At 46.5% G+C, this 20229-nt stretch overlaps 1 protein-coding gene and 1 long non-coding RNA gene across 2 annotated transcripts in view; one reads left to right on the top strand and one right to left on the bottom strand.

Moving 5' to 3' along the window:
• mcmdc2 (minichromosome maintenance domain containing 2) overlaps positions 1–20229 on the top strand; it is a 90177-nt gene that overhangs the window by 66066 nt on the left and 3882 nt on the right. Inside the window, exons 9-12 of the mRNA XM_078540390.1 lie at positions 4127–4332; positions 4425–4591; positions 7269–7448; positions 16052–16194. Of these exons, the coding sequence (XP_078396516.1) occupies positions 4127–4332; positions 4425–4591; positions 7269–7448; positions 16052–16194 (696 nt within the window). The remainder of the gene's footprint in view (positions 1–4126; positions 4333–4424; positions 4592–7268; positions 7449–16051; positions 16195–20229) is intronic.
• The window catches only part of LOC144679714 (uncharacterized), a 28210-nt gene continuing 14359 nt past the window's right edge, over positions 6379–20229 (bottom strand). Inside the window, exons 3-4 of the long non-coding RNA XR_013576407.1 lie at positions 8488–8713; positions 6379–6759 (exon numbers count right to left, since the gene is read on the bottom strand). This is a non-coding gene — a long non-coding RNA (uncharacterized LOC144679714). The remainder of the gene's footprint in view (positions 6760–8487; positions 8714–20229) is intronic.

Raw genomic sequence — 20229 nt, 5'->3', positions numbered from 1 at the left:
TGGAAAAGACAATGGCACACTCAACCTTGTTGACCCTGCAAAGTCCTCCTTACTAACATCTGGGTGCTAGTGCCAAAATTGGGAGAGCTGTCTCACAGACTGATCAAGCAACAATCTGACAGAGTCATCGTCACAGAATCATATCTTACAGATAATGTCCCAGACACCACCATCATCAGCCCTGGGCATGTCCTGTCCCACTGGCAGGACAGACCCAGCAGAGGTGGTGGCACAGTGGTATACAGTCAGGAGGGAGTTGCCCTGGGAGTCCTCAACATCGATTCTGGACCCCACGAAGTCTCATGGCATCAGGTGAAACATGGGCAAGGAAACCTCCTGCTGATTACCATGTACCACCCTCCCTCAGCTGATGAATCAGTGCTCCTTAATGATGAACACCACTTGGAAGCACTGAGGGTGGCAAGGGTGCAGAATGCATTCTGGGTGGGGGGACTTCAATGTCTATCACCAAGATTGGCTCGGTAGCACCACTACTGAATGAGCTGCCCGAATCCTAAATGACATAGCTGTTGGACTGGGTCTTCTGCAGGTGGTGAGGGACAAACATACTTAACCTCATCCTCACCAATCTGCCTTCTGCAGCTGCATCTGTCCATGACAGTAGCGGTAGGAGTGACCACACACAGTCCTTGTGGAGATGAAGTCCCTTCTTCACATTGAGGATACCCTCCATTGTGTTGTGTGGCACCACCAACATGCTAAATGGGACAGATTTCGAACAGATCTAGCAACTCAAGACTGGGCATCCATGAGGCGCTGTGGGCCATCGGCAACAGCAGAATTGTACTCGAAGACAATCTGTAACCTCATGGCCCAGCATATCCCCCACTCTGCCATTACCATCAAGCCAGGGGATCAACGCTAGCTCAATGGAGAGTTCAGGAGGGCATGCCAGGAACATCACTAGGCACACCTCTAAAAATGAGGTGTCAACTTGGTGAAGCTATTACACAGGACTACTTGCGTTCCAAACAGCATAAGTTGCAAGTGATTGACAGAGGTAAGCAATCCCACAACCAACAGATCAGATCTAAGCTCTGCAAACCTGCCACATCCAGTCGTGAACAGTGGCAGACAATTAAACAACTCACTGGAAGAGGAGGCTCCACAAACATCCCCATCCTCAATGATGGAGAGTCCAGCACATCAGTGCAAAAGATAGGGCTGAAGCACTTGCAACAACCTTCAGCTAGAAATGCCGAGTGGATGATCCATCTTGGCCTCCTCCGGAGTGCCCCAGCATCACAGATGCCAGTCTTCAGCCAATTCTGTCCCCTCGACCTGTGATATCAAGAAACAGCTGAAGATACTGGATAGTGCAAAGGCTACGGACCCTGAAAATATTCTGGCAATAGTACTGAAGACTTGTGCTCCAGAACTTGCCATGCCCCTAGCCAAGCTGTTCTAGTACAGCTACAACACTGGCATCTCCACGGCTACGTGGAAAATTGCCTAGGTATGTCCTGTACACAAAAAGCAGGACCTATCTAATCCGGCCAATTACCACCCCATCAGTCTACTCTCAATCATCAGTAAAATGAAGGAAGGGGTCATCAACAGTGGTCAAGAAAGCATATGGAATGCTTTTCTTTATTGAATGAGGTATTGAATACAAAAGCAGGGATGTAAGGATAGAGCTGTATAAAACGCAGGTTAGGCCACAGCTGGAATTTTGTGTACAGTTCTGGTCACCACATTTCAAGAAGGACATAATTGCTCTGGAGAAAGTGCAGGGGAGATTTAGGAGAATATTGCCAGGGCTTGAAAATTGCAGCTATGAGGAGAGATTGGATAGGCTAGGGTTGTTTTCTTAGAACAGAGGGGCCTAGATAGGGTAGACAGGAAAATCTTGTTTCCCCTATCTGAGGAGTCCGTTACCAGGGACCATAGATTTAAGGTGATTGGTAGAAGGATTAGAGAGGACATGAAGAAAAACTTTTTCAGCCAGAGGGTTGTGGGTGTGTGCAATTCATTACCTAAGTTGGTGGTTGAGGCTGAAACACTCAACTCATTTAAAAGGTACCTGGATCTGCATCTGAAGTGCTGTAACCTGCAAGGCTATGGGCAAGTTGCTGGAAAGTGGTATTAAAATCAGTAGCTCGTTTCTTTTTTTTTTGGCTGGCGCAGACATGATGGGCTGAATAGCAGCTTTTTGCATTCAAAGGATCATCCTCCGCCATTTCCGCCAACTCCAGCATGATGCCACCACCAAACACATCTTCCCTTCACCCCCCCGGGCGGCATTCCGTAGGGATCATTCCCTCCGGGACACCCTGGTTCACTCCTCCATCACCCCCTACTCCTCAACCCCTACCTATGGCACCTCCCCATGCCCACGCAGAAGATGCAACACCTGCCCCTTCACTTCCTCTCTCCTCACCGTCCAAGGGCCCAAACACTCCTTTCAAGTGAAGCAGCATTTCACTTGCATTTCCCCTAACTTAGTCTACTGCATTCGTTGCTCCCAATGCGGTCTCCTCTACATTGGAGAGACCAAGCGCAAACTGGGCGACCGCTTTGCAGAACACCTGCGGTCTGTCCGCAAGAAAGACCCAAACCTCCCTGTCGCTTGCCATTTTAACACTCCACCCTGTTCTCTTGCCCACATGTCTGTCCTTGGCTTGCTGCATTGTTCCAGTGAAGCCCAACGCAAACTGGAGGAACAGCACCTCATCTTCCGACCAGGCACTTTATAGCCTTCCGGGCTGAATATTGAATTCAACAACTTTAGATCTTAAACTCCCCCTCCCCCCATCCCCACCCCGTTTCTTCCCCCTCCCTTTTTTTTTTCAATAATTTATATAGATTCTTCTTTTCCCACCTATTTCCATTATTTTTAAATCTACAACTAATACTTTGTTAGTCTTTCCACCCCACCCCCACTAGAGCTGTACCTTGAGTATCTTGCCATCCATTCTTAATTAGCACTTTTCTTAGATAATATCACCACCTTCAACACCTCTTTGATCCTTTTGTCTGTGACATCTTTTGATTATCTGCTCCTATCACTGCTTGCTTGTCCCCACAACCACCCCACCCTCAACTTCTCTCTCCCCCCGCCCCCCACCTTAGACCAGCTTATATTTCACCTCTCTCCTAACTATACTTCAGTTCTGCCGAAGGGTCATGAGGACTCGAAACGTCAACTGTTTTCTTCTCCACCGATGCTGCCAGACCTGCTGAGTTTTTCCAGGTAATTCTGTTTTTGTTTTGTTTTTCCTTACAGGTTGATACCTGGCTCTACACTGCCGACCTAAGCTCCAGGTCAGGTGCCTTCTTACCTCACCAGTGGGAGGTACTGTACTCAGTCCCAGGTTAACCCTTAATGTACTGGATACTTCTACTACATCCTCCAGTTAGTTATTTAATTGTCCACCACTATTAATAATTCGATGTGGCTCTACCCAGTTTGTTTCTCACTCATTTAGACCAGGTGCTTCATTTGGCGAGCTGACTTGTTCTGCTTTATACATTGTCTGAAAGTTAGGTGGTGTTTGCATAGTAATTTGACAATTTTTAAGCAGATGTAGAGGCTGGACACTTGTTTATGTTTATGTATCCAGGATGACCAAAAACCATCAGGCCCATTCATACTAGCCCTATCTATAGCTTCAGTGCGTCTCTGTGCACCAATCAACAGATCCCTCAAGTGTCTGGGAGAAGCAGGAAAACAGATATGTTGAAAGCTCAGAAGTCCTTGAAAAAGACTCTCCACAACCCTTTATAGGCAATCAGGCAAGCCCCAGCCCCTCCCTTTAATATCTAGGAATCATATCCAGGAAATACCTTCCATATGATGTGATAACCTTGGTATGCATAAATCCATCTAACGCGGTCTTAAGGGTCTGTAATAAATCAATCTTGACTCCTCTGGCATCCTATCCACAGATCATTTAGCCTGTGAGAAAAGTAAAACTAACCTCACCCCCTTCTTCACTTTGTACTGGTGACATCTAGTTTTGCCTAAACTCATAACATCAGTCTTTCCATTTTTGCATATCCATGCCTTTTGTAATCTTAACTATGAGGATCAAATCCCCTCTTAAATCTCTGTGTAGATTTTTATCTGGACTGGTTTCATGAAGATTTCTGTATTTTTCTGTAGGCTGTTAACATATAGTCTGAGCCTTGTGCCTTGTGGAGTACGACATTTACCATCATATGAGATTTTTGCTACAGTCTCCAAAGATGAACATGGAACTGGCACTGCCAAAGTTCAAGCTGGCTCTGCCTTATTGGCCAAGGGTGGTATCTGCTATATAGGAGAACTTTTTTCTCATAGAAAAGACAAACTTAAATTACTTCAGACAGGTATGGTGCATACTTCACTACCATGCACACTAAATAGTTAATGTTTAACAGAATTTTGCATTGAAAGTTGTCTCCCACTTTGTATGTATTAGTTTTAGAGACCAGGAGTACCACAGTCTTTATTTCTGGAAAGAAGTTTGGAGAAGATGTTGATCAGCAGATGTCCTTTCCTATTCAGTGCAACTTTTGGGCTTTGGCTGATGCTGATACGCACCTGAAGAAAGCCATGCAACGAGAAGATGCTGTAATTGGTTCAGTGGTAAGACAAAATGATAAAATACTACCCATCTAGGTTGAATCTTATGCCATTCAAACATGGCATAATATTACATTTCTGTCTCTATGTGATTTCTTTTTAAATTTGCTCCTTATTAAATAAAAGTTGAAATTAGTAAGAATCTCTTCAGTTAAAGAATTTTCACACAAATACACACACTTCTAAAGTTATTTTCTTTCTGTTATACATTGTTCTGAAACCTAAAAATAGGAAGTAATCTCCCAGGTTTCTGCCAGTAGTCCATTTTTAAGTACTGCTGGAATATTTTAGAGTAGCCCAGGCTGACTTACTGAGGGAAATTTTAACGTCCAAGGATGGATGGATTTAGTGCAAGTGAAAAGTAAAATAATCCAGGAGCCAGCTTTTGGATTTAGCTGAGATGGGTCAGGGGATCAGGCAACCAATTCATTCTTAGGTGGCGGAAGGTTGAAAATATCTTTTAGGGAGGTGGCATACTTCCATTTTAACAATATTAAAACTCTTTTATTACCCATTTCAGCTAGGTTCCATGGAATCCTGGCAGGTAAAAGTAAAGTAAAGCGTAACGCATAAGGTTATCAAAAAATGCATTTATAGCACTGCTTGTGGGCCCAGAGGAGCAGGAGTATTTTCTCCAGACCCAACAAGCTTTCCTTCCTCTCTCCCCGTGACCAGCTGACTCGCCTCCACCAACCCACTGCAATCACTGTACCCACTGCAATCACTGTACCCACCCCAGCTCTACAATCTCCAACTGCCCTGATCGCCTACACCTCCACCCTAGCCCCCATGACCATGATCTATCCCTCTTCCCCATGATCTCTCCCCTCTTCTCTGCTCCTTAGCTGTGGCCCAGTTCTGCAGGGTTTCTTAGCTAATGGGCAGCCAGCTTGTCAATACTTTCCTACCCTGGAATCAACAGGAACTATCAGGTTCCAATTTTCATCTACTCTCCTGGGGAGGAAGCAAAACCCTATAAAATTCGGTTTACACACATATATGTCAAATTCCAATAATGTCAGTGACACCAGACTATAATTTTTACAGTGACGAGCGTGGGAAGTGGCAGTGAGCATCCTACTGGAGCAAACCGGCAATGAAATAAATCGGCCCAAAGAGACTAAGTTTAAAAGAAGTTTTTCTTTCCTTGTTGGGGCCAGGAGGAGGAGTGCATTTGATAAGCTTCTGCACAAGAATCCAACAGGAAGAATGAAAGGTCATAGAATTGGAAGTAACCTTGTGGTATGGGTTGGAAATTGGCTGAGAGATAAGAGACAGACAGTAATGATAACGGGTATGTAATGTTCATAAGCAGTCTCTTATTCAACATGTTAGTGACCTCCTCAAAAACATCAACTAGATTAGTTAGACATGACTTATCCTTCACAAATCTATGTTTGACTCTTTCTAATCAACTCATATTGTCCAAGTATGTTGGTCCTTTTCAAAGTCATAGCATGGTAAGTGCAAGAAAAAGGCAAACACACTGATTCTTCCTGTTCTCAGTCCAGATCAAGTTCACTTTTTCTCTATGGCTGTAGTGTTCAATGTTGACACAAGGTTTGAGATGGTGGTGACACTGAATGCACCCAGAGCTTCAGAGCTTTGGGACCTAGAATCTTAGTATGTGGAAAATAAACCTGGTTGCCCACCCACTGGGAGAAAACACTGAGGAAGAGTCAGAAGATAATTTTTTAAAAGTAGTGCAAGAAAAAGTTACTGTACCATTACTGTACCAATGCTATATAAAAAATACAATGTAAAGACGACTTGCATCTGTGTTAAATTTTTTTTAATGGAAAATTGTCTAACATATGGACAGTTTGGACACTTATATTTTTGCATCCAGATTTAATTATAAATTCACTGTTAACTAATATTTGTGTCATAGCTAAATTGAAAACTTTTCCAAGGATTATTTGAAAAAGACACATGAGGTGATTTTCAGTTTGAATGCATATTGGGTGGGTGAGGTGTGTGTGCCAAAGGAGTTAGCATGAGGCACATGTCATCATTTTTATGGCTGAACCTCATTCACATTAATTCAGTGAGCTGCCATCACAAAACATGCTCCCTATTGCTGGTTTTCCAATCTAGAGGATAGAAAATCCATCAGGGCAACTGATATGATGGGCCTGCAACAGCACCTTAAATGGGAGGAGTTGATGTGTCTGGAGAGAGAGGAAGCACAGTTTTTAGAAAAATCACATTAAACGTGGAGACTTTTAAGCTTTGAAACCCACAGATGACGTATATAGTATAATACCAAACAGGCAACCAGTTTTTCCTACCTGAACCCTAACTCCCTTTCATGAATGCTCAAGATGACTGGATCCTGACATCCACTGCCAGGTTTGGTCGGTAGAGTAGGGAGGTTATCCAGCAAGCAGAGATAAAATTGGTGTTGGGGAGCATAACTATGGCAGCTGATCTCAATTAACATATATTCATGAGGTTTCCAAACGGTACTTTAACCACTCGGATTGAGACCTACCCAATAATGGGAATGGGCAGGAATCATATGGTAAATTGGCATTTCAACCAAACCATCTATTTGGTCCTGCTACCATTTTATTTGGAAGTGAAAATGGGGTGTAATGGACCCAAAAAATGCCCTATTATATTTTGTACACTTTTCCTTTATGAAAATCATTAATGTTTTTTGGTTTCTGTAACTTAGGACATCGGCTCAGTTCCAGCTAACCTGGTTGATGCATTTGGTCTGTTGATTTACTGCAATGAATCATCCAACTACCATTCTCCTGTGCAACTAATACAGCATATACTGAGTGAAGCTATGAATCCAGGCAAACCCCTTTATCCAGCACTACAGAAGTTTACAACACAAGATTATGAAAAGGTAAAAATAAGAAACTGGTCTAGTTGCTGATATATGAATCAACAGGAAAGCCTTGTTACAACAGCAGGTGTACTTGCAATTAAAATAGTGTTAATGAAATGAGAATCAATGTTTTCTTTCCTCATTTTATGTCCACTACAGTTATATTGTGCAGATACTGAAATGATCAGAAACATAACATTTAAGTACAACTCTATGTGGAACATACCATTTATAGGGTACCTATCTAACTAGCTTCTAACTTAATATATTGGATTTAGTTCTAAACACATTCCTCAAATAATTCAAATGTTTATTTTCCTTCTTGTCAGAACAATAATTTTCTTTGATGCCAGTATTTAGTGAGCAGAGTAGCTTGGTTTTAACCAATCCTTAAAGGGGTTATGCCTTTCGATTATGGTATGAAATGTGAAGCAAGTCAGTGGATTAGCTGCGCCACCCAACCAAAGTCGCCAGTTTCAGGAGGGATGGACTACCAGGTACAGCCCTCATTTGAATGCTGCTGTTGAGCTATCAGTGTCAAACCAACACTCCACTGCAGCTTGCCAGTTGTAGGGGGTGGGAGCTAATTTAGCTTGGTGGAGGGAGGGCATGTGGATGGGAAAGAAGAACTGAACCCAGATGAGGTCAAGTATGAGTCATTAGAAGCCTGTAGTATTTTTGTGGGGCCAAGAGGAACACTACTCTGCTCCTCCTGGCCCCACAGAAAATTCTCCCAAAATCATTTTTCTTGAGCAGCTATCAATGGTTCCTTCAAGAACCTTGGGTCAGGCTGCTGTTATGTTCCAGATGCCCTTGAGTCTCAAGCAAATACATAATTAAATATGGCCATTCACACCCATCCATCAACAAAACAACTACAGCATTTCACCTGGCTCGTCTCTACGTTTAACCCTAGAAAAGGAAACATTGAAATGTAAAATGTGTATTAGATGAATGTGAACAGAACCCATCGGCCTTCCATTGTCCCTCATCCAAACTAGACTGGGTAAATTTTAAGGTGTCAAACGACAATAACAAGATACAATCAACACTCCACCCCTTTTTGGAAAAAAGACTTTGAACTTGTAGAAGTCACATGGTGAGGAAACTTTTGTTGTCTGCTTTTAAAATAACAGCAAAAAGCTGTTCTGCAAACAGAGTTCCATCAGAAAGCCATTGGTCCAGCTGCAAGTCATCCAAGCAGCCAAGGTAATCACCTTGAATGTGGGAGGAGGACTCCTCCCAAACTGTTCCAACTTCGAGTTCACCTGAGAGCCAGCCTGCTGGAAATTGAACAAGAAGCCTGGTAATTTACTAAGAATCCTATACTTCACAAGACTTTCACTTCAGCTAAAGCGTCAGCTCATCTAAGAAACTACAGGCCTGCCATGAAAGAGACTGATAAATCATAAATTAAAATTGTGTTGTTCTCAACTTCATCTGTATCTAATCTTTGTGTATGTGATAGTGCATGTGAGTTGAGTGAGTGAGACGTCATGTTTTAAATCCCAGGGTAGGTGTGTGATAATAAATAACCTCCTTTATTTTTAAACTCACAAAAAGCTTGCTGCTAGAACTTATTTAATTGGGACAACCGCTCGGAGGGTAAGAAAACACATATCCTTATTTACAAACGTATTGATCGTGGACAGTACAAAAGAACACATAGGGCAGAATTTTGCCCTTGATGGGCGGGTGGGCCCCACCGGCTTGGCGGCGAGCGGGCAGCCGATCGCTGCTGCTGAAACGGGCCCCGCCACCATTTTAAGTGGGGGGACCAATTAAGGCCCGCCCAGAGGGCTGCCCGACGGGAAGAGCTATGCACTTCCTGTGCGGGGGGACGTTGGGGGGGGGGATTCTCCAATTGTCACATCTCCCTGAGGCAAAGTGCTGCCTCAGGGAAATCGCTGAAAGACTGGCAAATATAAAAAATAGAACAATAAGAAATTCATTAACATGTCCCCCTCATGTGAAAATGTCACACAAGATGGGACATGTTAACGAAATAAACAAAAACTTTATTAAACGTTTTTAAATCCAATGTCAAACCTCATCCCGCCACTGGATGAGGCTTGTAAAAAAATCACCTATCCGCCTGCCCGTTGGGCCCGTGCACTGAGCCGAAGTTCGCAAGGGCCCCTCAAAATCGTTAACGATTGGCAAGTTAAGGGCCTTAATAAGGCCTTTAATTAATGGCGGGCGCGCGTCCCACTGCATAGCCCGCCCGCTGACCGAAATATCGCGATGCCGCGCGCTGACGTTGGGACGCTCGTGTGACATTTTAAGCACTGGCATGCGGGCTCCGCCACCCGCATGCCAGCCAGAAGATTCTGCCCATAAATTCTGTCTGTGACACTGCTTAGGCCTGGTGCATCAATCAAATTGCCAAAGTGCTTCTCCAATTTACAACTGTTGAAAAATTACTCCCATTATCATTGTCAACTTATGCCTTTACTCCAAGAGCAGGAGATTGATTTAGGATAACATGACTGGTCATATATGTTAGTTTTATGCAGAAGAATGTAGGATCAAGAAAATAGCATGAATTTCAAAACACATGAGCAAGTGTCACAACATAATAATCCTTCAATGATTAGGAAAGCTAATCTGCACTATCTTTTATTTTGCTGATCCAGTGCAAAACACTTTGGTTGATCATTTGTGTGCCCTCTCTCATGTAAACAAAAGGTTAATGGCTGTATGCAGCAATTTGATCCTGCAAGAATTAAGCTTCTGTTACAAAAGGTTGTAAAATTTGAGCAACTATTGTAAACTAAGCTATAATTGCTGATAAATAAAGATAAAAGTCAGATGCACTTGGTCAACTTTGAACAATCAACTTAGATAGCTTCATGGGGCAAAGTATTACGATTTTGTTAATGTAAGGATAAGCTATAACATAAATGTCAAAAAGGGAAAATATTTTTCAACAACTTTGGAATGCAAACAACAATGCAAGGTTGATTTTAATTGGGCTTAATTTTTAAGTAGATTTGTTCTTGCAGGATCATATCAGATCTAAACAATTTAGGAACCCTCCTCAAAAGACATGGTGAAGATCGGTTTATGAATGAAAATCTACTTTACAGAGGACAAAGCGATGACTAACTCCTATTGGAGTGGCAATACTTTTGTGCTTATTATGGTTGCTAAATATAAATTAGCTTTCCCACCCTTAATCTTAGGCCAGGATTTTCTGCCCCTGCAGGGATGCGGCGGCCCAGCCAAAAGTCTATTGACTTGCGGCGGGACCAGACGATTCTGGCTGTGAGCAGGGCTGGAAAATCCCACCCTCAGGCCAGAATTTTCCGTTTGATGGGCGGGCAGGCCCGACCGACTCGGCGGGCGGGCAACCGATTGTCACCGCCGAAACGGGCCGCACCACTATTTTCCGTGGGCGGGCCAATTAAGGCCCGCCCAGCGGGTTAGCGACTCCTGTGGAGAATGGGGAAATAGTCGGGGGGGCGGGTGTGCTCAGACCGCCGGTTCCAATGGGGAAGCGGTAGTCTGTATAAAGAGTGGCCAGGCAGCCTGCTTGAGGCAGTGCACCATGGCCACTCAGGGAGAGAGGGAGGTAGCTGTGGTTCCACAGGAGCATGAGCAGGAGGAGGGGGGCAGGCTGCAGGAGAGGCCAGTAGGGGGCCACTGTGCCCCTCGATTCTCCGATGCATGCCTTGCTGTCCTCCTCCAAGAGGTTTCCAGCCGTCGGGATGTATTGTGTCTGGATGATGGGAGGAGGAGGGCCCCCCCATGTCACCAGCCAAGTGTGGGAGGAGGTTGGTGACGCTGTCAGCACCCATGATGATGTGTGGCGCACAGGCACCTAGTGCCACAAGAGATTCAATGATTTGCTACACTCTGGAAGGGTGAGTATCATGTTGGCCTTGGCCATTTGACCCAGAAGGTAGCCTTAGCCTTTGAGCACCCCCCCACCACCCACGTCTTGCTGTTGTTACTACATTGGGCATTTGGCGCACGCTGGGTGGGCAAACGGGTACTGACCATGCTTACATCAGCCTTAGTGGTTGAGGAGAAGATGAGTTCTCCCCACAGCATATGTTGGTGTTTGTCACATTTGAGTAGTCTGGGGGCAACCTACAGGGGAAGCCGCTAGACACATACTCAGAACTCCAACACATGTCATATTGATGGTGATGAGATGGTGCAAGGGGTGCCTCAAGGTGTTGTGGCCAAGTGCCATCTGCTGGCATCGGCGCCACACCTAGTTGCGCCTCCTTGCCATGGGCACTAAGACCCGTGTGCTATTCAAAGTGATGGACGACAAATGTGTCCAAGGTGGCCGTTGGGGGAGGGGGTTGGGACCAGCCGTACTATCTTCTGGGGACTGATCACCAGTAGTGTGGACAGGAGCCGCTGGAGGCCTCAGATGGGCCACTGTGGTTGGGGTGTGGTCTGTGCGTACAGAGTACATGAGCGAGCAACCCCAATGAATCCTCTTCTCTGTTCTGCAGGCAAAAAAGTCAACACAATCAGCGGGAGCACCAAAGGACTGGAGGTGGGCACGCCCTGCTCCAGTGCCTCATGACATTTGAGGAGCAGGCCATGGAGCTGGGGAGGAGGCAGGAGGCCAGGGCGGCCGGTGGCGGTGAGGCTGGGGTCCACCGGCCAGGTATTTGAGGTCCACAGTCCCATTCACTCTGTCTGCCCACCATCCAAACCACTGATGGCTGCTGCAATCGTTAATGCTGCAACACTGCTCATTCACAGACTGAGACATTCTGACGTTTGGCTCATACAGAAGGGACCCTCGCCCCTTGAGGATTCGCATCTCCACCACCTTCCAAAGTCACCTTATCCCATTTGTGACCACTATCCCCATGGCCTAACATGCCATGGCATCGTTGCTGCACAGCCAAAGACTTATTGCACCTTAGGGGCTTTGGGACCTCCAGCACCCTTTCAGCCAGTGGGCCCCACATTACTCTGTCCAAAACGTCCTCAGCACCTCAGCTGTGAACCTCATGGCACTCAACTTAAATAAATGCCACCACGTTACTCGTCCCTGCGCCAAGGGGAAATGTTGCCTTCTGCCCACCCAGTCTATGCCCCTCCTAACGGTATGAAGGTCAATAATGTGACCTCTCAATCTCCTGTGATCCACGGCAAATGTCTCAAGTGTTTGCGATGTTTCCTCAGCACCGCAACTATCCAGGCTAGCATGCATCCAGGTCAGGTACCTCTGCACTTTCCCCACTCCAATGGTACATAACATGCCATGTGGCATTCCTGAGGCCATCTGACCAGCCTGTCTGTATGTGCGTCTAATAGTTGGGCTTCCTCTTGACTCTTTTCCACCCCACTAATGTTCGTCTCCTTAGGGTCTTGAAGGGTGAGCGATTAATGAGGCTGGGGGGGAAAGGGATGAAAGGTTGAACTGACTGTACGCTAACTGAAGCACTGTCCTTGTTGTTAATTTCAGCATCACCACCACATGGCCGCGCCCATAGACACCGCAGCCCCCTCTCCACATCTGAGACCCAAGACGTGCAACTTGCGGCACATCATTTCAGGAAGCCAGGCACCAGCGCAGACACAAACACCTCGGTGGGGAACTTACCGTCGGCTAGTGTCCTGGGTCACAGTGGAGAGAGGACTTCACAATTGCTGGAGGAGATGGTAGGGACAGAGAGTGCCGATGGCGCCAGCAGCCAGAGGGCTGCAGGGGCAGGAAGCACGTTTGCATCTGGCAGGGTTGCATGAGGGTATGCTTCAGTTGGTCTCTGCGATGGAGGAGTCCAGGCAGAGTGCACTTGAAGGCATGAACCTCAGAGCAGAGCTTCAGGCTTCCTCCACTGAGAGATTGGCGACTCTCATGGAGAGGGGGTTTGATTGGATGGAAAATCTTCTGACTGGGTTACGCTCTGACCTGCAAGCCCTCACAGTGGTACTGGCCACGGGTGGTCATTCCCAATGTGGGAGATGTTGTGGGCACCAAGCGTCGGCGCTCGGTGCCCATGCATCTGCGGTGAGCAGGGAGGTCGAATGGGACCTCATGTCGGTGCAGCAGCTGCCTGTCATCGCTACGAGCTCCTCTCAGGGCACTCCGGATGAGGGCAGCAGCTCCTCCACCCCTCTGCCAGTCAACGTTGCTTCTGTTGAGGCTGCGACAACTGGGGAGGTGCCAGTTCTGGAATTGGCCACTCCCTCCCAGGCGGAGCCATCACAGGTTCCACGGGCCAGAGTTCGCCCGCCAAGGTCATCGACACCGACAGGACAGCAGAGTCAGCAGGTTGTCTCACAAGCCACTCTGACCGATGGAGCGGCACCTAGACGTAGCACCCGCAAACAAAAGCATAAGGCACATTAGGCACTCAACGGGTATGTCACTGGTGATTTTATGTTGGCTTTAGAACAGGGAACAAAATTCTTATGTTTGCAATGGAGAAGTCTCTGTTGTATTTTGGACATAATAAAGTCCACTTTTCTGACCATGGCTGAGGGTGTTTCCTTTGTGCTGCATTTTTCTTTTTCACAGACATGAGTGTTTGAGTGGACATTGATATTTCTGTACTAAGCCCTTAGTTGCAGCTGATAAGGTGGAAGATGTAGTACCTAAGTGCTACGTGTGGAAGCGCCAGGCAATGCTGTTCCTGCTGATCCATGTGTGTGGAGCTAGCTGAAGGTTCGTTGGATTAAATTGTCCCGGGCGTCCCTGCCTCCTTGGTGTAATAGCGGGTCGGCGTGCAGCCCCTCATCATCACCCTGTGCTTCCTCATCCTCTGAGTCACTGCTGGATTCATCATGTGCAGCCTCATCCAGGACGTCAATGTCTTCATCATCAATTCCATCCCCCCTTTCCAGCGCAAGATTGTGCAGGACTCAACAGACTACCACCATCAGAGAGACGCAATCAGGGGGGTACTGGAGTGCGCCCCCTGAGCGGTCCAGGCAACGGAAGCGCTTCTTGAGAAGACCGATGGCTCTCTCCACCACAGCCCTTGTGGTGCCATGGCTCCTATTGTACCGCTGCTTAGCTTCTGTTCTTGGATGGCAGAGAGGCGTCATAAGCCACCTTCACAGGGAATAGCCCTTGTCACCCAGCAGCCAACCATCCAGCCGAGCCGGAGCACTGAAGAGCCCTGGCACCTGGGAGTGTCTGAGGATGTAGGCGCATGGGAGCTGCCTGGGTACCTTGCACCAACTTGCAGAATCTGCATCCTGTGATCACACACTATCTGCATGTTCATGGAGTGGAAGCCCTTCCTGTTGACAAAGGCACCGGGCTCACCTGCTGGCACCTTGATGGCCACATGTGTGCGGTCTATTGCACCCTAGACACGGGGGAAGCCAGCAATGGCCGCGAAGCCTCTGGCTTGCTGTGTCTGACTTGCCTGGTCGTAGCGGAAGTGGATGAAGGTCAATACCCGTCTGAACAGAGCGTCTGTAACTTGCTTGATACAAGTGTGGACAGCTGATTGGGAGGCACTGAAAGATCACCCACTGAGCCCTGGAAGGAACCAGAGGCATTGAAGTGGAGGGCAACTGTGAGCTTCAGAGCCGCTGGCATGGGGTGTCCGCTCACACAGTTAGGGGAGATCTGACAGATATAGTTCACTGTCTCCCTTGAGAGTTGGAGCCTCCTTCGGCACTGCACCTCAGTCATATTGAGGTAGCTGCTTCGCCGCCTGTATACCCTGGCAGCAGGATAGTGGCATCTTCTGCGGCCCCTTGCACCTTGGACAACCTCTTGGCCCTGTGCCCCTTGTGCCTGCGCCTGCCTCCCAAAGGTGGCTCCCCTGGAGGCTGATTGTCCAGTCCAGTCCTGGCCTCCTCCTTATTCTATCCCTCCCTTCCTCCTCAGAGTAGCTGCCTCCTCTGGAGATGTCAGAACCCATACCCCCAGGCTAAATGGAGGCCTCCGGAAAGCTGCAGGCCCGAGAAAGATTACTGTCTGCAGACTGGTTTCAAAAGTACACCAAAAGCTCTTGGAAATCGATGTGAACTGCTAACAATCAAACAGGCAACTTTAAAATACTTTCTGCAATTAAAACTTCATGGAAAACATGAACAACCCCTCTGAGTCCACATATCCCGCCAGTGCATGACTTTTATTAAAAAATCTCCTACCCGCCTGCCCGTTAGGCCCGTGCGCCGACCCGAAGATCGCACGGGCCCCTCAAAATCCTGGATAATTGGTATGTTAAGGGCCTTAATGAGGCCTTCAATTAATGGCGGACGAGCGTCCCACTGCTGAGCGCGCCCGCCGACCAAAATATCACGATGCCGCGCGCTGACGTCAGGACACTCACGTGACATTTTAAGCGCAGACGTGCGGGCTCTGCCACCCGCACATCGGCCAGAAAATTCTGCCCTCAGTCTTTCAGGTATATCCATTTTATGAAGGTGAAGAATTTAGACATTTTACTTGATGGACTAAAGTTGTGCTATTCACCTCCAGAAAAGAGTTTCAAAACTGAAATTGATTTATACATCACAAGCTCTTTAATTAATGCGCATTTACTAAATTAGTAGTTTCACTTAATGAATTAAAAAAATTACTAAATGTGTAGTTAGGAATCAAGTCAAATATATTCCTGTTCAATATTTCTGATCATTTTGTGAATGTATATGTATTTTGACTTAAAATATATTTTGATCAGCTACTAGCATTTGCCAGAAACCAGCAGACGGAACTTACTTCCGAGGCCGAGAGGCTTATACAAGGATATTACACTGCAAGTCGGAGAGTCCGAACTGATCCTGTCCACGGATCTAAAATTTCTTCAACTGCACTGAAGACATTGTAAGTCAATTAAATTAAAATTCATCACCCTAGTAATATTTAGTAGAATTAGCTGCACAGTCTTATTTGTGCAGGAAGAACAAGCAGCATTAATTAACAGTTAAAGCAGGTTTGTAACATATCTCAGCTAAGATGGGTACAGATAGATTTTATTTTGAAAAGTCTCTGACTTATAAAAACACAACTGAAAATGAACTATAGTTGGTCCTATATTCCTAGTCTACCTACAGTTGTACAAGATAGCACACAGTCCATTCAAAGAGAGACTGCTAACCTTTTACCTCTGTTCCTTGGACTGCTGCAAAAGATATTAATGGTGAAAAGCACTGCTGCAGACTCTAGCCTCTTTGGGGCTTCAAAACATTCTAAAGATGGTGAAGGTATGAAAGAACTAATGTCACAAAACGTCAATGGACAGACATTTTCGTCCCATTGGCGGGCGCGCGCCCAACCCGAACGGGAGTGAAATAGCTCAAGATGACATCGGGCGGTGGTCCTGACGTCATCGCGCACTCTCACAATCTTTTGGTCAGTGGGCGCGCACAAAAGACGGCAGCAACCGCTGACAATTAACAGGTCTATTAAGGCCCTTAAGTAATTAATTAAGCTGCATTTTTCGCTGCCTGCTCAACCGTTCGGTTGGCGGGCAGGTGAATAGGCCAGGCGGCCTTTGCATTTTTAACGAAACCTCATCCATGGGTGGGATGAGGTTTCCAGCACATACTGAAAAAGCAAGAAAAATTTTTTAACATCCTTTTTCACATGTCCCTCTTCATGACTGAGTCACATGTGGGGACATGTTTATCTCATATGTTAAAAGTTTATGTTTGTATTTAAAATCCGTCAGCTCCCTCAGGCAGCTCTGTGTTTTCAGGGAGCTGTTAGTGCGCATGTGCACACCTCAGCACTCACGCTCCTCCCACTCCTCCCGCCCCTCCCACTCCTCCCGCCCCCACCCCGGCAGCGCTGAGGCTCCCAGCGCACGTTTGACGCTGGCTGACCATTAACTGGCTATCCAGTGTGAAATCGTGGTCGGAGCCCGATCACGGGTGGCAGTTGGCTTCATGGCCGCTCCCGGGTCCATCCGCCGCGCCCAACCAATGAGGGAAAAATTCTGGCCTATATATTCGAAAGTAGGACTTTTTCCTACTACCACAATACCACAAAGATAGTGGAGAATTTGCTACATTTCTGAGTTTGGAATCATAGGACAGAATTTTCTGCTCCCGCCAGTGGCGGGAATCGTGGTGGATGGGCTCACTAAATTTGGCATGATGGAAAAAGTCAGTTTCCTGCCAGCAGGAAATTAGTTTGGAATTTTATTCTCCTGACTTTCAAGGTGGGTTAAAGGCGGGTTGGGTTTCCTGCTGAGCTATGTCAGGAACCACATATGCATTCATTTGCATCTCATGAATATTCATTAAATGGCTCACTAGCAGATAATTAGAATGGTCTGTTTCCTGACTATATAAGCGGCCTGCACCTGGCGAGCTTCAATTCATTAACAACTTCGAGGTACGTAGAAGCGGCTTTCGCCTACCTTAAGATCATGCTGCAAGATTTCGGGTACATGTGTCAGAAGCTGCACTAAGGCTGGGCATGGGAGACAATGCTAGCGGGAAGGGGGAAGACAGAGGCAGGACTGAGTTGGGGGCGCAGCTGTGGGACATGGGAGGGAAAGGAGAAGACGAAGGTAGGACTGGGGATGGAGTGTGAAGGAACAGAGTGGTATAGTGAAAGACTGTCCTGGGGAAAAAGTTATAAGACTGTCCAAGGAGGAGTCAGACACTGTCCAGGGGTTGAGGCCATGCTGTCATGGGGCATATTGAAGACACGATCCTGGGGCTTAGGCAATGCTTTCAGGGGCATATTGAAGAGACTGTCCTGGGGTTGTGTGGGCCATGTTAATGGGCTCTGCTTGGCACACATTTCTTGGTCCAGGTCTTGGGTGGGGGAAGACCTCTCTAGGTAGTGACAGTTGTGCACAGCATGGTCTGCAGGGTGTGGTCAGTCACCTAAGGAAGTTGGTCCTAGGGGCTAGAGGCATGGTACTGTGAGGCAGATGGCACAGTCATCTGATTCCTGGCATGGCGGGACTGACATATGAGGAGAGATTGAGTCGGTTAGGATTATATTCGCTGGAGTTCAGAAGAATGAGGGGGGATCTCATAGAAACCTATAAAATTCTAACAGGACTAGACAGGGTGGATGCAGGAAGGATGTTTCCGATGGTGGGGGAGTCCAGAACCAGGGGTCACAGTCTGAAGATATGGGGTAGACCATTTAGGACTGAGATGAGGAGAAATTTCTTCACCCAGAGTGGTGAGCCCACAGAAGTAGTTGAGGCCAAAACATTGTATGTTTTCAAGAAGGAGTTAGATATAACTCTTGGGGCAAAAGGGGTCAAAGGATATGGGGAGAAAGCAGGATCAGGCTATTGAGTTGGATGATCAGCCATGATCATAATGAATGGCGGAGCAGGCTCGAAGGGTCGATTGGCCTACTCCTGCTCCTAGTTTCTATGTTTCTATGTTGTTCACTGTGCCATGCACAACCTTGTGCTGCAAAGGGGGTATGTTTTGCCACAAGGAGACATGGAGGAGCTAGATGTTTCTTCGGACGAGGAAGACACTGAAGGTGATGAATTTGAAGAGGGTGAGGATTCAGGCGAGCCACATTAGGATGCCGTTGCACAGGCATGACAAGGAAGACGTGCCCATGACACCCTCATAGCTGCAAAATTCCAGGGTGATTAAGGTGAAGGCAAGTTTTTACGAACATAGTTCTCTTCACGCTTCGATGCAGGGGATATTAAAAAACCTTCATTGTCATCTTCAATATGTCACGAAAGGTCAACAATCTCACAATGAACACTGCGGAAGCATAAGTACCTTCAACATTAACAATGGAGTCATCCTTGGAAGGCACAGTAGCCAAGGGACCATGTGGCCACTGTGGAATGTGCTTAGCACTACACAAGCACACATCCTCAAGCCACTGGACATAGTGCAGCCCTTTCAACCATGGCACTGACAAGTCAGTGTTATTGTACACATTGCACTTATGTATGCATTACAGCAGTGCAGCAAGGCAGCTCTAAGAGGAAAAACGTTTGTTAGTGGTTAGCGCTGGACCATCTCAAGAGGAAGCTACATCCAAACAGCACCATCTCTCCAAATGCCATCTCTCAAGCATAAATAATGCAGAGGCCGCATCTTGATACTGAGCCCCAAGATGCCTTCAGATATCAGAAAGCAGTGATAAGCAACACGAGAGCATGCACTCAAAGATGGAAGTTAAGTTAGCATTGTCCTCACTGAGAGTGGTTCAGTAGGACCATCATGTGATTATTGACCAGCACTCATAATCTTACATTCGTCAGAAACGTGCCAAGTTTACGTCCTGCATTGCCTTGGCATTTGGGAGAGATGTGACCCAGACAGTTTTGACACGGCAGTTAATGACAACTTATTTCCTTCATTGATACTGCTGAGCATTCGTCAGAAGATGTGCCAGAGCATCACTTTCATATATCATTACAGTCCTCGTCATTGTCTATCTCACAAAGACCAATCATTTCTTAAGTCAATGAGTGCACAGTCATGCCATGATTTAAATATCTATATGAGTTCTGTGCCCTAAGAGGGATTTCATAAAGCACCACTAACCAGATGTTGAGGAGCAAACAGCAATCCTCACAGCTAAGTAGACAGGTTGATCAAGATGGGCACACACCTCTGTCAGCACACACTAATACCCCCTAGCAGACATTTCAAATGTCACCGATTGGAAACAACTTCCATCATTGTGCACCATGCATGGGGAGAGTGGGGACTAATAAAGGAATAACATTTGGCCTTAAACGCAGAGAAAAATCACGCCGCACAGAGGCATGAAAGGCTATGGTGCCAGACGAAGACAACTACTTTCACCAAAACCTCATAGTAATAAAGGTCATTGCAAAGTGCATTTATATAAAAAAACCCCAATGTCGGATTTGACAAATACTTGTTACATCCATAATCTGAAGACTTC

Source organism: Cetorhinus maximus, chromosome 4 (assembly GCF_964194155.1).
Source record: "Cetorhinus maximus chromosome 4, sCetMax3.hap1.1, whole genome shotgun sequence".
NCBI lineage: Eukaryota > Metazoa > Chordata > Chondrichthyes > Lamniformes > Cetorhinidae > Cetorhinus > Cetorhinus maximus.
The sequence above is the reverse complement of the archived record's forward strand: the minus strand, read 5'-3'. Positions and strand labels throughout refer to the sequence as shown.